At 37.3% G+C, this 22,171-nt stretch overlaps 1 protein-coding gene and 1 non-coding gene across 18 annotated transcripts in view; one reads left to right on the forward strand and one right to left on the reverse strand.

Moving 5' to 3' along the window:
- Positions 1–22,171, forward strand: part of Cadps2 (calcium dependent secretion activator 2) — a 514,674-nt gene that overhangs the window by 318,403 nt on the left and 174,100 nt on the right. For all 17 annotated transcript variants that reach the window (XM_035451763.1, XM_027389980.2, XM_027389983.2 and 14 more), the window contains exon 9: positions 12,432–12,498. In XM_035451763.1, the coding sequence (XP_035307654.1) occupies positions 12,432–12,498 (67 nt within the window). The remainder of the gene's footprint in view (positions 1–12,431; positions 12,499–22,171) is intronic.
- On the reverse strand, positions 15,640–15,697 carry LOC113832654. The gene has a single exon (XR_003480078.1). It is a non-coding gene; the product is annotated as a small nucleolar RNA SNORD50 (small nucleolar RNA).

Here is a 22,171-nt window from a genome sequence, read left to right on the forward strand (position 1 = left end):
TCTTACTCTGTTGGGGAAGGCTTCTGTGATACTTTGGATTAAGTCACTCTTCATTAGGGGTTCAGAAGCACTAGGAGTCTCTTTGGGGGACACAAGGGTAGAAGGCTCCCTGCTCCTGAAGCTCTCCATCCCCGAGTTCACGGCAACTTTCACACTCTTCTCTTTGCTTAGCTCCCCCATGTTGATTTCTACTTTAGGATAGCTTTCTGCTGCTCAAGTCGTGTGATTATTCTCAATGGAAACAAATACCAATTTTGTGGAAAAGCCAAAAGGTGTTTTCTTTTGATGTGTATCATAAATACGTTTTATCCAGAGTTCTCTTCTGACACGATTTCTATCTTATAATTATTCCTAAAGACCAAGGTAGGAATAGCCCTTGAGCCATTCATAAATAGTTACAGAGCATGTGCCACATACAGACCCAACACTGGTAATGAGGGGGGTGGGAAGAAGTTGGTCATTTTGTGCAGGTAATGGGCATCAGATTACACTTAGGCTGGCTATTGGGAAAACATCTTCATGTCACCTAATATAGAAAATAAAATATGTATAATTTTACTGAGTATATTATGGTAGGCTGCCCTACAAAAAGTGTATTTGAGTCAAGGGGATGAGAATAAGTAGGCACTGTGAAGCTGAAACAGTTACCCATCTTAAATAAATGTTGGCAATAGATGAAATCTTAAGTAGTACCAGACCACGGGGGTAGGAAACATTTTGAAGAGCAGTAAGAACCCAGAGTATTTGAACAAAGAGATACATATTGTGGAAGTTAGTGATGGGAAGCATGCAAGGATTCAGGCACGGGCAATGTTCATAGATGGAAGCAATGTTCAGAATGCATGAAGAGAGTGCCAGAGCAGGCTTAACATGAAGCCAAGCAAAGCCAGGGCCATGGGCAGATGATCAAAACAACTTAAACACAGGGGAGCAGGGCAGGGACTGACACACTAAAGCCAAGATATAATGTCAGGTCTGGAGAAACAGACAGGGCTTCTTGCTGTTCAGCCCCCCAGAGCTTGAACCAGAACTCCACAGTCCTTGACTTCAGATAAGATTGACCACAGAACATTAAAGTGAGGTCAAGTGACAGCTATGTAGAACAAGACTCTTGGGAAGAGAAATCTGAAACACGCTGAGCAGCAGGAGGAGTTCAAATAAATGGCTTTGTAAACTAAGTCATGAGAATAGGAATCAACAGAGTCAGCCTAGGAAAATTTCAGAGCTCTCAACTCATGTCCTTGTTAGCTGAGTCCACAAAGCAATGTTGAAGGGTGAGAGGCCTTTCAGGGACCACGTATATGGATGGAGGTCATCAGAGAGCATGTGGACCAATTTTTAAAGCAAACTTTCTTCTTCAGATACAAATCACTAGATTCCTAGTCAATGTTACAAGTGGAAAAAAGTCTACTTCTGACTGGAAATTTGTTTATTTTAAAGAAAATGTAAAAACTCAATTGTGTACTTGTATGGCTCAGGACTTACTCATGGTTATTGTCCAGCTTGTTTCCCCAAGATCATGTTAGAGAGCAGGGCTCCCACAGCGTGTTCTATGGAAAAGATTCTGAGGTTTTGAGACACAGTGTATACTACTGTAACCCAACATTTTTCTCCACGTCTCACTAAAAGTGTCTCACAGAGAGAAAGAACCTGTTTAGTTTCATATAACTCAGTAATCATGTTTGTTTGCCCACAAAACCTCTTTCTTTTCATAATGCCTCCTAGAATCCAAAGATCCAGTGTGCACTCTATGGAACACACAGAGTGTTTCACAGGCTGTCTTTTCACTGATTTTATTGTTAGAAGATGATTGTGAAAATGAGCCTTTCATGTATCTATTTTACTTAAACTTTTAAGTATGAAGAAGGCAAATCAGCATCTCCATTTATAGAAATGGAAACTTAAAAGTTTGATTACCTGTGTTGTGTATAACGTTCATCCATATCTGATTGTTTCTATTTAGGGAGATATTGTGTCGTAAAGAGAAAGTATCTTTAGTAGGCCATAATAGTAAATTATTTTCTTTGAAGTGTCAGATATCTGGGATCCTTTTTGCCATGTGTTACAGAATGCCTTCCTTTAGGAAGATATCAAACTGGGCCCCAGAGACATTCAGATTTTCCAGACCCATTACTCTTCTTGGTGATAGAGACATGTTTGCCTGGCTTAGGTTAGGAAGGCTAGACTACCCATACCCTCAACCCTTTAACTTACATCTGGGACAGTCTGTAATCAGCTTGGAAATCAGTAACTTTTTGTTAGGATAACAAAGCAACAAAGTTGCTGGAGATGAAGGGGGAGAGGAGAACAATTAAATTAGGGAATTTTGACTTTATGAAATACTTATTATATGGCTGAATATATTAAGACTACAATATTAATTAACTTCATTTAGATATTTCATAATATATGTTTATTTAAGTGCATGCTGTGTATCATAATACATACAAATTTGTCAATGGAAAATATGTTTTAAGAAAACAAGACATTAATATAACTTTGAAAATATCCACCTTTGAGAGGACATGTGCCATTAAAATTATATATTTTGAGCATTTATTTCTGCTAATTGAGTTCTAAAAGAATGTCATCAAACAATTGGCAAAGACAAATATTAGCATACCCTCTTCTTTTTCCATTTTCTTATATGAGAAGGATATTTTTAAATAGCCCAGACTGGTCTGGAACTCCCTGGAAAGAGCAAGCTGGCCATATATTTCCAGTCTCCTTGCCTCTGCCTCCTAACTATTGTGATTACAGGTAAGAGGTAAGAGCCACCACATTTGGCTGAGAAACTTTCTTCTTAGAGGAAGATTTCTCTAAAGAGTTTGCCTTAGATTGTTTGCTTTGTATTTGGATGCATAGAGGTCCTTTTCTACATTCAGCTGTTAAGAATGCTAGTGCCAGCTGAGGCACAGCTGTAAGAAGGTAAAACTCCTAAGAGGAGCAATAGCTTTGCACTCTTGATTCTATACACAGCGATACCTAAGTATTTTACCTAAGTAAAATAAGGGGAACTGTCCTTCACGCTCATCTGTCACTCTATCTCCTGTTTACAGATCGGGGAAACTTAACTTTTTGCCCAACATTAAGAGTTACCAGTTTTTCTCGGCCCTAACTTCGCTCCAACTGTCTGGCACTTCAGTTTGGTGAAGACCGTTTCTTCTCTTCCCTGTCTAAATACAGGAAGTATAAAAGCCAACTAGAAAGTATTTACTTCTAGGTTTCCTAATGCTCAGGTCACAGTGTTGTCTTGATTCAGTTTCTTTCTCATCCTGAGCTGAAAACAAAACCAAGAAGGAAAAAAAGGAAAGAAAGGGAAAAGGCTTAATCTTGTGGAGTTAAATAAAAGCAAGAATGCAGTGAAAGGAAGACTCCTTTTATGCAGGCCGCAGAGAATGCGGTGCGGGATGACTGAAAGTGCCTGAGGGCGTTTGGGCCCTATTGGTTTTCACATCAAATGCAATGGTGCCCACAGATAGCCTGTATTGTTGTCAGTTAAATGGGATCATGAGTGTCTGAAAGGTGTTTGAGAATGAACCGAAAATCATTTTCACAAGTGGATGATTACTTCTGCCACATGTTAACCGAACTCTATCAGAATGGCCCAGCTTTTGAGCCTGCATTAATTGCTCTTTCAACCTTGACTGAGGTTTCTCTTTAAGAAAGCCCTTTCCAGGACTAAACTACTCTATATATTGATTTTTTTTCTTTCTGTATTTTTCCTTGAAAATGAAGCCTTGTAGAAGAAAAGCCTTTATTATTCAACATGTAGATTGTTCTGTTTCTTTGAATAGAAAGCTGGACTCATAAGTGATCCACCCAAAATAATAGTCCTTTTTTTAAGCGATGAATAATTCCCATCTTCTGTATACAATTATGTTTTTCAAATATTCATTAGTGATGATTTTTCCTCGTAAGGTAAAACCATGAACTCTCACAGCATGGACTCTATGCAAATAAATTGTCATATTCTCTTTTCTATTAGAATTGTATGCCACCATCCTAATTGAAACTATAACTACAACATTTAGTAAAAATGTTTGGAGAATTTGTCTGCTGAAAGCATTCTTTGAATAATCTTCAAGTCAGAAAGCTATTAGAACGTGTTTTTAAAGTATTTGGTTAAATGGGGCCTTTTCTTTCTTGTATCCATTTCCAATCCCAAACATGGCATGTATGGCATTAGCAGTGAGTGTCCTTATTGTTCCTAGGAAATACATACTACAGTCCATGTGTATTTCTATAGGATGAGTTAAATCTCAATCTTTAAGATCAATTAAAAAATGAGTTCTACAAATTTTATTAACTTTTTGATGGTGTGTATGTGTGTGTGTGAGCATGGAATATATTATATTTATAGAAAATAATTTATTAGTAAAATGTACCTCTGAGTGTACTGGTTAAAGAAAGCTATTTAACAGAATATTGTATTTTAATGTATCTTTTTAAGTATATATTCAAAGGGATAGTGCACAAAACAACATTTTTAATATTTTTGTAAGTGTCAATAATGACAGGGGAAAAAAAGGAAACTTGGCAGTTATGCCAGGCTTTGCCTTGTTTAAAGTTTATTTTCTGTTACACTTTATGTTATTTGTGTAAATCTGTTACTGTATCATTTTTAATATCAGAATACATACAGTTAGTGATGACCATACATCTAAAGAAGTTTTGATTCCTGTTGCCCTAGAACATTCTGAGAAATTTTGTAAAGTACAGGTTTATTCCTACAGGAAAACTTTAAGAAGTAGCAGTGGTTCATCTTTCATCTAGTTTGTTAACAGATGACTTTTTGAAAAAGTGTTGCTTCAACAGAGGTTTTGCCTTTTTTAATGACATACACTAATGAACAAGTGAAACTTGATTAAAAAAAAAAGTTGAAAATATGCCGTATACCTCATAGCTAAAGCTTTTGTATCTTGAGCCTTGACCATGAGAGGGGGTAGGGGGGCAAATACCATTTTCTTTTCTTTTTAAACTTTCCAAAATTCTTGGAGTCTGCCATCCTATGTCTCTAATACTTGAAGATACAGTGTGACCTCATGGAGTGGTTGAATACATAAAAATAAATGTCATAGGCCAGACAACAAGATTGATTAGTTGTTATTAGCCTTGCCTCTTGACAGTGATCATGTTTCTTTGGAAAAGAAAAAGTCAGGCTTTCCAACAGAGCTCTCCCTGGCTGAAGCAGGAGGACTTTAGGAGCTTGGCTGTGTTTGCACTGTAGTATGCAACCAAATGCTCCAAGGCTTTACACTTGTTAAATCCCAGCCTTGTGTCAGAACTGCTAATTTCTTTGTTACCTAATCCAGTGTAAGAAGAGAAGATTTTAAAGTTAAGCACATAGTGTTTTATTCAAAGAGAGCAACTTCTTAACACTTAAGTTGGGTGTATTGATGAAAGCAAATACTTTTAAGTAGTAGCTGAGCAGTTATTTTCACATAATCCAAAACACTCTAGTTACCTGAGTACTGCGGTGCACTGGAAACATTTCAGTGAGGAAAACTGCATATTTGCTATTAGTACTGGCAGTGTGCAAGAAGATGTGCAATAGAGTATCTCCTTTGAACACTCTTCAGTGACTCTCAGACCAAATGGCGTTCTAGCTAGGGAAGCTTTTTCCTAAGGCGGTATTCTGAGATGAGTAGAGCATGGAGCATGACCATTAAAACTTTTATTTGTATTTTGCTGAAGTTTTTTTGTTGTTGTTATTTTTTTTTGGAAGGGGGGGGGGTCCAGACAGCGTTTCTCTGTGGCTTTGGCGGCTGTCCTGGAACTAGCTCTTGTAGACCAGGCTGGTCTTGAACTCACAGAGATCTGCCTGCTTCTGCCTCTCGAGTGCTGGGATTAAAGGCGTGAACCACTAACAACGCCCTGCTTGTTGAAGTATTTTTAAAGACTTTTAAAATCCTTTGCTTAAAGCCAAATTCCATAGATAATAAAAATGAGTAATGTGAGGGCCCTCTCACCAAAATAAATAAATGCATCTGCTCTCATTTTAAAAATAAAGTAGAAAAGGGTCTACAGTGATCATGAGAGAATGCTTGTGTAATGCTAGGCAACGCTTATTTTATTGAACAGTATTATAAATTGCCACCAAGGTGAAAAGGTGTGTTCCCATTTTGACAAGTATTTAGCAGGTCTGATTTTCATACTCTTTAAAAACAACTTTATTATTGAATTGATCATGCAATCAAAAGGAAGCCAGCAATGACTTGGCAAGTTTCAAAACACTAAGGAAGACTGCGGCTTCAGAGACAACCCAGCAGCAGATCCTTGGTGCTCTAAGCAAGTTCTGTCCCATCAAAGGTGAGGAACAGTTCTACTGATAACCCCTCTACACCCCACCTTTGTTTGGTGGAACCCTGTTTCATAAAGCAATGAGATATCACTTTGTTGCAAATTTAGATGAGTAGAGGAACTATAAAATTGATTTTCAAATACACTACGGTTTTAAAACACAAATATCAACAAGTAAATAGCTTTCAAGGATCTGTCTAATTATGATATTGCCATTTTTATCAAGTAGAATGATCAGCCAAACTTTTTGTCAAACAACAATTAGGGAGTTTTAATTGTTCTGTATAGTAGTGACCCCAAGATGTGCTGAGGCCCTTTCTAATTCATTAAAGAAATATGGAGTTGTCTTTTATCACTATTTAAAGGCATTTATTGTATTCAAGTTCCCTAAAAATTAGTATAGATATGAAACAGTCTCTCTAGAGAGAATAACTCATATTTTAGGAATTGATGAGTATCCCACCGTTAATATGTATGGCATAACATGTATTATCTTGTAAAACATGATTTCAGAGTAAATTTTCATATCTTCCTAAAATTAAAAAGAAAATTGGGATGTAGAGGCCATGAAAGCAGTAATGTACAACCTCGCATAGAACATTTTTTAAAAATGAGTAAGTGGCTGGGCGTTGGTGGCACACACCTTTAATCCAGCACTTGGGAGGCAGAGGCCAACCTGAATTCACAGAGCTACACAGAGAAACCCTGTCCTGAAAAATCTAATAATAATAATAATTAATAATAATAATAATGAGTAAGTGGCAGGTTGGTGATTCAGCAGCCATATTAGGCCTTCAGATGGGTTGTTTTGATTTTAGATCAATGGGCTGCTTAGTGTTAATAGCTCATGCTCCTTTTCCTCACTTCTCCATACTCCAGCCCTTCCCAATAATCCTAGCACCCATCTGTAGTGAATGTAGACTTCTGGAATTTAGGCATTACAAGGGCATTGGAAAGTGAAGAACTCATTTAGCAGGCAAGGTGTTCAAGAAGTTCTCCACTATACTCAAGATGGAGGTAAAGACCCTTCCCTTTGTTCTGAGTATTCATTTTAATCCTATGAAAATAGCAAGGGAGTCAGAGTGACCACACATCAGAGTACTTCTTTTTTTTTCTTTTTTTAAAATTTAAATTAGAAACAAGCTTGTTTTACATGTCAATCCCAGTTCCCTCTCCCTCCCCTCCTCCCCTGCCCCCCCACCAACATCCTGTCCCATCCCCTTTCTGCTCCACAGGGAGGGTGAGACCTTCCATGGAGGATCTTCAAAGTCTGTCATATCATTTGGAGCAGGGCCTAGGCCCTCCCCCATGTGTCTAGGCTGAGAGAGTATCCCTCTATGTGGAGTGGGTTCGCAAAGTCCATTCCTATACTGGGGATAAATACTGATCTACTACCAGAGGATCCATAGATTAACCAAACCTCCAAACTGACATCCTCCTTCAGGGGGTCTGGATATGCTGGTTTTCCAGCTATCAGTCTGGGGTCCATGAGCTCCCCCTTGTTCAGGTCAGCTGTTTCTGTGGGTTTCTCCAGCCTAGTCTTGACCCCTTTGCTCATCACTCCTCCCTCTCCCCAACTGGATTCCAGAGTTCATCTCAGTGTTTAGCTGTGGGTGTCTGCTTCTACTTCCATCAGGTACTCGATGAAGGCTCTAGAATGGCATATAAGGTAGTCATCAATCTCATTATGGGAGAAGGGCATTTAAGGTAACCTCTCCACTATTGCTTAGATTGTTAGTTGGTGTCATCCTTGAGGATCTCTGGACATTTCCCTAGTGCCAGATTTTTTTTAAACCTATAATGGCTTCCTCTATTAAGGTATCTCTTATCTTGCTCTCTATTCTTTCTCTGACTCAATCTTCCTGCTCTCTCTTGTCCTCCTCTCCCCTCTTCTTCTCCCCTTGTCTTTCTCCTAACTCCCTCTCCTCCCCCCATGCTCCCAATTTGCTCAGACGATCTTGTCCCTTTGCTCTTCTCTGGGGGACCATGCCCTTCTCTTAGGGTCCTCCTTGTTTCCTAGCTTCTATGGCAGTTTGGATTGTAGGCTGGTAATCCTTTGCTCTATGTCTAAAATCCATATATGAGTGAGTACTTTTTTTTTTTTTTTTTTTTGTTTTTGGTTTTTCAAGACAGGGTTTCTCTGTGGCTTTGGATGCTAGCTCCTGGAACTAGCTCTTGTAGACCAGGCTGGTCTCGAACTCACAGAGATCCACCTGCCTCTGCCTCCCAATTGCTGGGATTAAAGGCATGTGCCACCAACGCCCGGCTGAGTGAGTACTTTTTAACAGTTATTTTTATCATTACAAAACAAGATGCATTCTCACTCAACTTCCAGTGGTATTGCAACATACCACAGTCACTTTGGGAAAACAGTCTGGCAAGTTCTCACTCTGCTAAACACACACTTTCAATATGATATGGCAACCTAGTTTCTGGACACTAGAAAAAGAGAAACAAAGAAATGAAAACACTAAACATAAAATGTAAATGCAAATGTTCTTGGCATCTTTCTTTTTTATAAACCAAGGTGTGGAAACAACTCACACAGTGCCAAATTGTGAATATATTCTTATGGTGGAATATGCAGCTTAGCAATAAATGGGAACAGATTCCTAGTACTTGTAATAAAGATGAATCCAAGAAGTATTGTTCTAAAGGAAGGAACTCAGACACACAATGCTATATGCTATATAATGCCAATGATGTTGTAGCAAACAGGATGAACAGTAGGTCAGAAATAGAATCATGCACAGAGCTGAGGGTATAAGGGAATCACTGACCATGATGGGCACAAGGAACAGATTGAGTGTAGTAAAGTTCACAAGATGATCATTTTTAATTATTATTTTTAGTATCTCTCTTAATGGCAGCCTAATCATTTCTTACTATGCGAGTTTAAAGTTTTTATTTTAAAACAATTTTGGTAAACTATCTTCATGCATTCATTATTTTTAAATACATTCCTTATGAAGAGAATCTGTTCTTATAGAGTGAGGCAACTAAGCCTTGGGACTCAAATCCCAATGGTGCAAACAAGGCTTATATAAACTTTAACATATTCTTTTAGTCAGTATGTATATAATTTCTGACACATTTCACTCATTTTTATTTTTATATTAAAATTTTATTTGACTAATATGAATTTTTGTTTGTTTTTTGAGACAGATTTTCTGTGTAGTCCTGGCTATCTTGGAACTTGCTCTGTACATCAAGCTGGCTTCAAACTCAGAGATCCACCTGCCTTCACCTCCCAAGTGCTGGGATTAAAGGCATGTGTCGTCACCACCACCTGGCTGAATTTTTTACAAAGAAAAAAATAGTGCATGGTCTTTGCATAGTGTGTACAACACTTCCTTTTTGGTAACCTTTCATTGACTGTTACTTCAATTTTTTTCAGAGCCCATAAAATTCTCATGACCAGTTCATTTCTGGACACTTGTCACTTACATGTGTGTTTCAAACAAATTTCTTCTCATAGTGCAATAGCTCTAACACTTCAAGACCCAACATCCAAATAATCTTGCTTCCAGTACCCAACTTCCCTGCATTCTTCCTCATTATAAAATTATCCACTAGTCTCCAAATGCTGTGTGCATGTGTACACACACACACACACACACACACACACCCATTTCCTGTCTGTTTGCAGAGGAACTACAAGTTGTCATTCGAAATTCACTGGCACATCGTTTTGAATGATGTTCAGCTGGCTAGTGCTCCTCGAAGAGAACCCACACTGTCAGAACACTCATACTCATTTGCATGTGGTAATGATGGCTCGTGTGTCTGTCTGCTCACATTCACTTGTGTGTGACCCATCTGCAAAGTGAGACGCTTTGAGAGAGCCGGGAAGCCGGCTGTGGTCACAGGCAGAGGTTATTCCCAGTGCCCTCTGTGGTTCCTGAGCTGCTATTAAGTACACATCCTGCTAGTGCCCTTTTAGAGAGAGCATCCATCGTGTCCACAGTAGCAAGCTCTGTAGGTCACTGTTGTTAACCCTGTAATAGGAACTTGGGTGTGTGCATTTCAGGAGAGAGAAATTATATAGAAATGACAGAAAGAGAGCAGCTGAACACCTATCACCGTGACCACGGAAGAGAAATTAGAGGCTAAAAGAAAGGGCGTTTAGGGGACCTTGGGAAGAAACAGTGAACAGGTGAGAACAAGAATAGCCTATATCACCACCAGTGTCGAAATGATTCGACATTGCATCCAGAAACAGATAATGGCTTTAGGTATATCATGATTGCCAGAGAGGAACTCATCACACTTAGCTGATATGTCTAAAAGCAAAAGAATAATTGATTGGGCCATTTGGGTGATACTTCCAATGCAAAAGCCAAATTGTTTTGAACGTTAATGGCTATTTAGTTCCATATCCTAATTCTGATATTGTAGAAAACATAGAAATAAGGAAACTTAAGTCTGCCATCATTCCATTCCTCAGGCAATACGGTTATTAATATTTAGAACATTTATTTCATGTTTGTCCTTAGAAGTTCCAAGTCATTAAATATGGGTATAATATTAAGTCATGACCCTTTCATATAACATTATATAATATTTTTTGCATTTTATCAACTTATTATTACTAATCAAAAGTAATAATTTCAGTGGCAAAACATTTCTTTCTATGAATATGCCATGTTAGCATTTAGTAAATATATCCCTAGCCCTTGAGCGTTTATCATCAATTTTCATTAATAAAAATTGAACTAGCCCATGTATCCCTGTAAACATACATCATTAAGCAGGACAACTATTACCTGAGTAACTCCATAATGTAAAGTTAAGCATTTCTGCATCCTGAAATGCTATTTCTTGGGTGAAAGGTTTCCTGTTATACTTCCACTGGTATTGAAGACAATATCCATACACCCACTATACCTTCACAAGCATCCCATAATAGTACTTTTTAAGAATAAAAAAAAAAAGGTATATTGACTTTGTTTTATAAAAGTGGGTTGTAAAACAGAAGCTAAAACTTGCACTATGGAATTGTGAGAGGTTAGTCCTCTAAGCCCTCAAATAAACTCTTAGATAGGACGTTCTTTATTACTTAGTACAGTACATTGAGTAAGCTCGTTTGAGCAACCTTTATACGGGTAAGAACAGGCCTTCTATTCTCAGCTGGGGAAATAGCTCCGTAGGTGAAGTGACTAGAATGTATGTAAAGAAGCTATGCATAATTTCACATGTTTTTAATACCAGGATTGAGAAGGCAAAGACAGGGAGATCCCTTGAGCTCATTGACCAGCTCACCTAGCCTACTTAGCAAGCTCTGTGCCAACAAGCTTGACTCAAAAAATAAAAAGAGATAACCCCTGAGGTTAACCTCTGGACTCCACATGAACACGCACATACAAGAGCATGTACATATACTTCTGTACACACACAAACACATACAACAAAGGGGTTCTATTCAAATGCACGGCCAGGTTAATCATTTCAGTTCAGATTACAGCCACCATGCAAAGTTAAAAAGCCATAGCTGAAATGGTGCTAAACTAAATTATGTCACCTTTTTTTTTTTATTAAATGAGTTTCCTAGTGGAAAAAAAATGTTCAGTGGAAAGCTTCCATAAGCCACATAAATCTCAAAATGACAGAGCTGCCAAGGCACTTGAAAATCAGGACACCCAGGGTTGTTCTCTAATAGGCAAAGAGATGGGACTGGATATTGGTGAAGGCATATTGCAAGGTCACCCAGCTGGACAATGACCTTTCACCCTGGATTCCTGGCTCTGTATCTACCTCCACACTCCTCAGTTCCAGTCAGCTGTCTGAGCACTGAAGAATTCAGTACAAGTTCCTTCACTCCTAGCCTCTGTATATCCTAAGAAACATGTGCGAAAATAAAATTCCAACTGCTTCTTTGATTATCCTTTCTAACTCCTACTTCGTTCAATTTGTTGTAAGGACTGACAAATTGTAAGCCACATAAATCAATTCCCTTTCAGGAATCGTGAATCAGCACAGTCATCTTGTAACACAGAAGCCACATGTTGTCTACGATTTCAGATAAACTAAACTTTGCCTTTAGCAGGCTGGTCTCATAAATACCTATGGAAGATATGGCTCTGGGGAACTGCACCATTATTTATGAACTCTTTTGTTTTTCTTACCAGGTATCTGTATGCCCTTGGACAGAAGGTTTGGAAAAGATGGAAAAAGCGTTACTTTGTTCTTGTTCAGGTCAGTCATTTATTTTCTTGTTAAGTAATTGCTTTCTGACCATGAGTCTCACACTGTTATCTGGTGTCATATCTCCTTCTAATAATTCCTGCATTAGAAATTAAAATTGAGAATTATTTTAAATAATTCATTTGAAAATAAAGAAGTAGTGAATTCATGGTATGCCAACATAAATAACACTTTTATATCAAACAACAATCTAAACAACTTATAATGAAATGACAGACATTCTGTCCTTCTGAACATTTCTTTATTGTCTGGTGTACTGATATATTGTCTGGTGTGTTGTCAGAGTACAACTGTTTGCCTTGGTCAGCCTCTGTGTTCAACTAGTTACACTATATAAACTTCATTAGTCATTTCGAAGTGACACTGTGAAGTCAGTGTGGAAATGGCAAAAAAAAAAAAAAACCAAAAACTTAGTATTATAGAAATTGTACTGGCCATCAAGGCTTCCTAAAAGGATCTAATGGATGCTAAGACAATCCCTTGAAAAACACTGCAGCATCTAGGTCGTGTGCAGATAAGCTGTGGTCCATTCTCTCTCTCACTTTACATGAATATGTCTATTATGTATTCATATAAATGTGCATTTAAATCAAATTGTCCACTATGTCAGTGATTGGGTTCTGAGTGTAGATTATTGGTACATGTGGTCATCTGACCTTTTAAAATCATAAGCAACCTTTGTTCATAGAACAAGGTCATTAATTTCTAGTTTGCATTGAAGCATAGCTTTCAAAATTGTCATTTCATTCCAGGATAAATTCAAACTCTTTCATTCTCAGTGGAAATATATGAGAAGAGAATCACTCTTGGAATCCTAACACAGAATAGCCTGTAAAATCCCATTGATTCCTACCACACATTAGGCAAGCTTAACTGAGCTAGATCAGAGTGATACGAGGGAATGCCAATGGAGGAAAATTATCGTTTGCTGTTTTCTAGAGATATAGTCATCCATCAGTTGCTGGAGAAAAAAATAGTTTATTGATGTTCTGTGGTAGCATGGTGTCTTCATGAAAAGTGTTATAATTCAGCCAAAAGTAGTTGTATCTACAAGGCAGAACACCAGTCTATTTTATTCTTGGCTAAAGTGTAAACATTTCTTGTGTGTCTTAGAGTAATAATAAAACTATGCATATGTGCATATGTATACAGAGAGCACACACACACATACACACACACACACACACACACACACACACACACACACACACACACACACACAATCTTTTGATCTAAAATACAGGTGATTGTCTTGAGTAAGGGTTTTCTGTTCACAGTTCTCAGTGATCTATCCCTCCAAATTGTCCCTATTAAACATCTTCTGCAGTTTCAAGCTGTGCCTTTACAGTGGCACAAAAATATAAATGCTTATGAAGGAATTTGAATATAAATCTTTCTGGCTACTTTAATTTTATTCCTATTACAGATGTCTCATTGGTACCTAACTGGACGGGTTTGTCATTGTGATTTGTCTTTGTCAAGTCTTTTGAAAGCACCCCACTGACTTTTCATGGAAACAAAGCCTCTTTTTCAGTTACGTTTCATGAATTTGTATAGAATCTCAGATAATTCCATAATCTCAGTAGATGATTTAGAGGATCATCTACTTTTGAACAAACTAAGCTGGCTCTTAGTTTCACTGATGGAAATGTGAGTGAAAAAAATCATGAAAGTGTGTTTTAAAGGATGGGGAGATACCATTTGTTAGTTTGAGGACCTGGTAAATGTCAGTAGTATAAAAGTTTCCAATGTTTTTATTGGTTCAAGATGAAAATTAAGCTTCTAGAGACAGACTTTGAAAAGTTAAATGCTGACCTTGAATCCTGGGAAGGCTTAAGATCAGCATTTGCTACCTATCTTATTTTCTAGTAAATAGTCACATGAATCAAAAATTTTAACACAAATGTATTTATTTTGAATGTCACTTACTAGAAAATTTAGAAATAGAAGAAGGAACTGGGATGTTTCAAAATTAAAAGTGGTATGTTTTTAAAAGACATTAAATGTGGAGCTAACATTTTCAGATAATTAAAATCCATGTTTTATTTTAAAGGTACAATCCAAGTTGGATCAAAGTAGTTGTTAAATCCATATGCCCCTTAACTTAAATTTAAGAAAAATTCTACCAAACTTGAATTAGTTAGAATGTATTATACTTGGTATCAGATAGATAGATGATAGATAGATAGATAGATAGATAGATAGATAGATAGATAGATAGATACACAGAGAGAATCACATGCTGAAATATATATGCCACTACTCTGACAACTTTTTGAAGTTTCAAACACAATTGAATCTTCCTTCCAATTCCAAATGTAATGGGAAGACAAATTGAATGCTGTCACTTCAAAATCAAGATGGATATGTATGGAGATTCAATGAGGATGACCCATTGGGAGGACCCGGCTAGTTTTTATTAGTGTTTTTAAAGACATCTCTCATTCTATCTGCACACAGCTTGTAAGTCCATACCTGCAGGCTGCATTATTGAAAGGTGAAGGAGTCGTTTTTCATAGGGAGGACAGTATACCCTGCTGTGTCTGCTGCTGCCACCGGCACAATGGTGCTCTGGTGATAATGTGAATCTCATCACCACGTGTGAGTGTGGATTATGTGAGTGATATAGTTGGAGACCCGGCCATCAGCCCAAGAATTTGTACTCATAAAAATTGATTGAGAGCGGGTTTGGCCAGCTGCAAAGTCGTTGTTCCAAGTGAGCACTTGAGGAGCCACTGAGGTGAGAAGGCTTTTCAAAGACTCATATAAACATGAAAATCGGAAGCAAAAATGTCAATCTAAATTAGAGTCAAAAAATCAGAAAGCAAATTATCTGTCAATGTTGGGTATTTGTTTAGCTTCCTATTTATCTTCTAACACTGGCATGTTTACAGTAATAAATCTATTTTAATAAATAGAGAGACTGCATTTTCTAAACAAAAGTAAGTTTTTATTCAAGATAAACTAAAAGGACAATTACAAAGAATGTATTGAAATCTTACCAAAATTAAACTTTCTGAAATATTTTTATGGTTCCCTAATGTTGTAGTATTTATTAGATTTAGGAAAGCATAACTGATATAAATGACTTCTGCTACTATATTGTAATTCATATTATAATAAGAATTGGGTATCTTTGAAGCAATTTTTCATCAGGTAATCAGCTTCGGGATATACTTCACCATTGATCTGAAACAATTTTTTTATTTAAGTGGAATTATATCTCGTATAGTTTTCTAACATCTATTCAAATAGCTGTATATACCAGATATTGTATATTTCTGTGATGAATCCAAATTCTCCAGAGGCACTTAGGTATTAACACATCTTTTATGTATTTAATCTGATTGTTATTAAGTGATTACCCCGTGGCACACATTTGTCTAATGCACTTTTACTGCATGATCTTGTTTGCTCTTCAGAATAAGCCTGCCAGAGGAGGTGTTACTATTTCCCTCACAGTCCAGATAAGACAAAGTGTATAGGGCCATTATGTGATGCTCTCAGTACTTGTCTACTATGAGACGGAATCAGTCAAATCCTGTTCTGTTAGACAGTAGAGGCAAAGCTCATATTTCCTGTTCCATATGGCTATGATTAAATTAATGCACACAGCCACAGTTCATCTGAAGATAAACAAATCTCTTAAAAATCACTAGGGATCATTAGCACCAGAAGGTACAAAGCAGTGTTGCCACAGTTAAAGAGGTAGCTGTGGAGTGGTAGCCCAAAGAGCCTGGGGATTAAGGAAAGGACTGACTGTGTGACATCACTGGAAACTGAAGTAGACATCTATGTTGTGTTGGCCCTGTATCAAGTGTTCAACTGCTTGTTGTTGATGTGTCAGAATCATGACTTGAAGTTGCTGCAAACAACAGCAGGCTATCAAGACATAATGTTAATTACATATCAGCTGCGTTGGCACAGGACGTAAACAGGCAGTGATCAGAACATGCTGCAAGCACATGAGAAGCACTGTTTCTCAGGAAGATATTGTTGGGATTCTATTTAAACCTAAAGAAGGGGCTCTCTTTGCCTGATGATTTTTGAAGGACCCAGCATACTTGCAGGACCTGTTGAAGCTAACTCCTCAAAGGCATCTGAGATGACAATCATGCATATAGAACATGCTCTAGTTGTGGTGTGGTTAGAGTAGCTTTTTTTTTTTTTTTTTTTTTTTGCTTACACAACAAGACAGTTTGACGTGATAAAGCCATAGCTGTCATATCAACAAAGATCAGGATGGTGGTGCTGCTGCTAACTAAGTTGGGCATGCCAGTATACCAACACATGGTTTTTGCGGTAGAAAATGAAAGCAGAATTACCCAGTAAGCAGAATTTTCCTATCTTGACCTCCTGCCAGTTCCCAAATAGCTGACACGGAGTCTTATATTAATTATAAATGCCCAGCTGATAGTTCAGGCTTATTACTAACCAGCTCTTACAACTTAATTTAACCCATTTCTTTTTTGTTTGTTTGTTTTTTGTTTTTCGAGACAGGGTTTCTCTGTGTAGCTTTGGAGCCTATCCTGGCATTCGCTCTGGTGACCAGGCTGGCTTCGAACTCACAGAGATGCGCCTGCCTCTGCCTCCTGAGTGGTGGGATTAAAGGCATGTGCCACCAATGCCCGGCAATTTAACCCATTTCTATCCATCTACATTCTGCCACATAGTGTTACCTCTCTTTCATTTTGTACCTCCTGTTTCCTCTTCCTGACAACTCTCACTCTGCCCTCCTTCATTGCAGCTTCCTCTGTCTAGCTGTCCAACCTATACTTCCTGTCTACCTACCGGCCAGTCAGCTTTTTATTAAACCAATCTGAGTGACAAATCTTCATAGTGTGCAAAAGTATATTTCACAGCATTTCCCCCTTTTTTTGTCTAATTAAAAGAAGGTTTTAACTTTAACATAGTAAAATTATATAAAACAAAAAGTTATTAAGTAAGAATTACAGTTACAATATCCAGTTCATTTATATTTCTCAAAATTAGAGAAAGTATTTTATTATCTATCTTATCTTTGTGAGTCTAAATTTTTATGCCTAATTTACCTTTTATCATAACTAAGGAAAAATTTCAGTCTAATTATTCAGTCTTTAAAACGCTGAAAGACCCCAGAAGGGTGAAATGTTACTTCACCTGTGTATCCCAGATGTACTTAATAGATCATGGACCTTTAACCTCCCCAGGATTTACAGCCTATGATATTCAATACGTTTATGCTCTCCATAGAGTACAATAAACATCCTAACAGCAACCTCTGTAGTCTACAAAAGGATGATGGGGCTCTACAGCAATTCTACCTAGATTGTCCTAATGCCACTAAACTAATAAACACCACACAAAGATCATCTTTGGACTACAAACTACTCAGGACAATTCCAAGGTAGCTAGCTGAGATGATCCACCCTCATGTACTACTTCAGCCAGGAGTTCAGAAAAGCCCTACACTTTTCCATTACTCAAAGACTGGCAACAAATAACACAGCTAGCCCCGCTAGGACTTGACCATTGTTTCGGTTTTTTTTTTGTTTTTGTTTTTTTTGTTTTTTTTTTTTTCAGGTTCCCAATAGATGCCATCACCCACCACCAGACATCAGCAAGTAATTTTAATAACATAATGCCTACATTCCCAACAGGTTGGGTGGGTGGTTTTTTTTGTTTGTTTGTTTGTTTCTTTTTTTGTCTTGACTGGGTTATGGATTTTTGTCATCATGTAGGAGAGTAAGTTACAACTTGTTAATAGGTATGGTCAGAAAAAAGACTAAACATGGGATTCGATTCCGGGATCTCTTTCTGAAAGGAAAAAGGGGAATAGAAATGATAGGATAAAAGGGCAGATTATTGAGTCTGCTTTTAAACTAAAAAAGCAAAGCAACTACTATTCTTATATGTCTTACATTGGTTTGGATTTTTGTATATTGATAGAAATTTAAGGTTATATTTTGTTAGAACATACTGTACATGCATTTCTACTCTTGTCAAGGTATTGTACCTATGAAGTTCATTTAACAATGGAATGAAAATTTCTAGTCCTTGAAAATTATCTTTACAAACTATGTAGCATAATTAAGAAACACAGGTTAATAGTCACCCATAACTATCAAACTTACTGTCATGTTAGTTACGGTTTCAAGATCATACAGAGATATATTTTAGACAGATAGGTAATCTTCAAGCACTTCAAAGACCTACAGAATATGGCTTTAAAATATTTTAATAGCTTGGTCTTTTCTTGACATGAGACACATCAGTTACTGGAGTCACCAATCTACTTCAAAAGGGGATGCTGGGCATTGAAGAAACTCCACATGGAGTTTGCTCTCTTTGTGGCAAAAGGTAGCCCTTTGTGCCAGAAACTGCCCTTGCCTTGACTGTTGACAGTTTGCTGTCCAAACTGGACAAGCAGGACACAAAAGAAAGTGGGTGCCAAATTTTGCCAAGACAGGGTAGGATAGCCCTTCAAAATTCCCTGCTTCTGAAAATAGTCTGTCAGATATTGTAGGTCTGTAGGCCAAAGATGGCTGCCCCAAGGTTACAGAGGAACTGTGGATGACTGTCAGATAGCCAGCTGTTTCTGTCGTTTCTCATATTTTTTGGAAGTGACTTTCTGTACACTTTTTACTTACTTAGGTCTTTGATGGGTTTGAAGACTAGACAGTTACAGTTATGGTTCTTCCAAACCTGGGCAAATGGTATATTAGGTATAAATTTTAGACTCTTCAGGAGAGGACAGCTAGTGGAGTAATCTCTCTAAATTTGCCAGTTACTTATGGACTAAAAAACAAGACTGTAGTTCTTACTTGATAATTGTTCAAGTTGCATGCAGTGTCATTTTTTTCCTTTCTATTTGGATATCACTTGATAATAATTCTTATTTTATAATACAGTTTTACTATGTTAGATTTAGAACCTTTCCTTCTTAAGTAGACAAAAAGGGGGAAATGATACAGGAATTCTGTCCCTAATATCCAGTTGGAAAGATAATTTTAGTGAGAGTCGGGTTTACATTAGGGATGGGCTGGAGGAGACCAGATAAAATAGATGGAACAAGGGGGAACATGGCCTTTTTGAGTGGCCTTTTGGAAGCAAGTGGCAGTGGGTGTTTTTGAAGTAGCTTGCAATCCTACTCAACTTTTTTGTGCTTTAATATTTGTACACTTTCTTTTTTCAGTGTTTCAAGGCAGGGTTTCTCTGTGTAGCTTTTGGAGCCTGTCCTGGAACTCTATCTGTAGACCAGGCTGGCTTTGAACTCACAGAGATCCACCTATCTCTGCCTTCTAAATGTTGGGATTCAAGGCATGTGCCACCACCAGCTGGCATGTTTTGATTTTTAACAAATGGTTAAAGAAATCTTTATCAAACCCCCATCAATATTCTTTAATAGTACCTACTCCAGTCTCCTACACAAGAATAGTCAAGTAACTATTGCTGGTAGGATGCCCTAAACATACATAGACAAACACACATCCACTCCTAATGGAATCAATCATTGATTTTTTTTTGTATATGAGTTCCTTTGTTCTCTTTTTAAAAATGGAACAATCACCATATCAACAGGTAAAAATCTATCTACTTTATTATTTTAAGTGAATGATTACTTCCATAATATAATCTGTACCTTTATTTATCTTGCTTAGAAATTTGTTTTTGTCTACAAACAATGATAAAGTAACAATATATAATTCTTATATATTAATTTTATATATATGCAAAAATAGTCCTCCTATAAGTATTTCTTTGTCTAAGGGCCCAGATATTTATAATACTAAGTAAGACTATAAGCCTTTAAAGAACTTATGAATTTTAAATGTTCTCCCAAATGTTGGCTATTGTTTCTCCTACTTGTCATTTTGTTTTTATAGTCAAAGTTTTTGTCAAATTGCTCCTTATTTTACTGAATTTTTCAAAACATACATTTTCAATAATGAAGAAAAACAGAATAATTTGATGTAGAGTTTATGTGGATCAAAGTATCAGGGAAAAACAACACCATAAATTTATTTTCAAACTAACTTTCATATTTGATAATTAGGACTTCCCAAAGAATATCTAAAAAAAAACTGATAGTGCCATAAAAGTTTGTATGATAAACCCTGGAATGTTAGTAGTGCATTTATCTTGGAAACGTAGGGACTATCTTTGATCCTTGTCTTTTTCTTACTTCCATGTCCATCATAAGGTGTTGCTTCTTATATTATGACAACTAGTATTCCATTTATATCCATTTACATCCATGTGCTCTGCTACTAAACTAGCTGAAAGCACCATCAGCTGCACATGGACTTCAACAGTTGCATTCTGCTTTTTTCTGCTTCCCCTTCCACCATTTTCTTTATAACCTATTCTCCATAGAACCTAGATAACCTTTTGACACATAACTCACATTAAGACACATGGGGTGTCTCTTCCTTTTAGGAAAAACCTACCTGGTATAAGCCCCTACATGCACAGACTGCTCAATGAGTGGGTTTGTTTTCCACAGCCCGTGGTGCAGTACAGAGTCCAGCCATTTCCATTCTCCTCCATTACTTTGACATGGGATTTTCTTTTGTACATTTTGGCTTCAGTATTGGTGGTATAATATACTTTGTTGGAACATCTCTACTTCTGAATTTATGTATTACTAGACCTCAATCACAGTCTCTCTCCCTTCCTCCACCTACTCTGTGCCTGTAGGATGTACTGTGTGTAGTCATGCACTTTGTATTAATATATTAGAAACCTATAGATCTGTTTTGTACTTTTCAGACTGTTGGATACTTATAATCAAAACTTTTGCTCTGGGTTATTGAGTAAATTTAGTCTTATTAGAAAATAATAAAAAAAGACACCCTTCTGCCTAAATCCTTTTAGTGACTCCCATGGCACTTAGAATAATAAATACCAATGACCTAGCGAGGATCCTTTGTACTTCTGGCCCTTAGCTGACTATAACCAGTCAGCATCCACCATTCTAAAATCTGGCATCACTGCTGCAGAGCCAAAGGCATGGCATCTTCCAAGCCTCTAGACCCCTTTTCGGTGGCACCTAAAAGTATGAGTTTTGTGGGATGCTTGTGGCTTCGTAACTTTGGAGAATATCCCCTGCTTTCCCTCAGATGGTTTGTCCACTCCTAAGCCTCCATGTAGACATAATGTGCTTGCTTTCTCTTCCCTGGGGCTTGTCCGTTCTACCTACAAATTTAGTTTTCACTTCAAATGCTGCCTATTCATATATGTCTTCTCCACTCACTCAGTTGAAAAATCCCTGCCAACTCTGTCACAGTACCCTACTTTAATTTTCTCAGAACATTTGTCTCCAGTTAAATATTTTATGGATACATTTAAGTTTTTAATCTGTTTACCCTTTCTAGAGTATCTACTTAGCACTGTATGAAGCATAGGTAGAAATAGACTAAATATTTGTTAAGTAAGTGAGTATATGTAGATCACACTGAGCATTTGTGTAACAAGGCTGCTCTTCCTTTTATTCAAAAAAGAATTTGTACATGATTGTTAGATCTGCCTATGCCATTTGGACCCAAAACAGTTAATCATACTGTATATTCCACTCAAATCTGTCTGTATCTTGAAGATATGTTCATTTCCCTTGATTAAATTAAGCTCTGAGTTCTTTTTTTTTTTTTAAATAACTCCAGCATCACCTTTGCCCTCTGCCAAG

The sequence above is a fragment of the Cricetulus griseus genome, assembly GCF_003668045.3.
Source record: "Cricetulus griseus strain 17A/GY chromosome 1 unlocalized genomic scaffold, alternate assembly CriGri-PICRH-1.0 chr1_0, whole genome shotgun sequence".
Classification (NCBI taxonomy): Eukaryota; Metazoa; Chordata; class Mammalia; order Rodentia; family Cricetidae; genus Cricetulus; species Cricetulus griseus.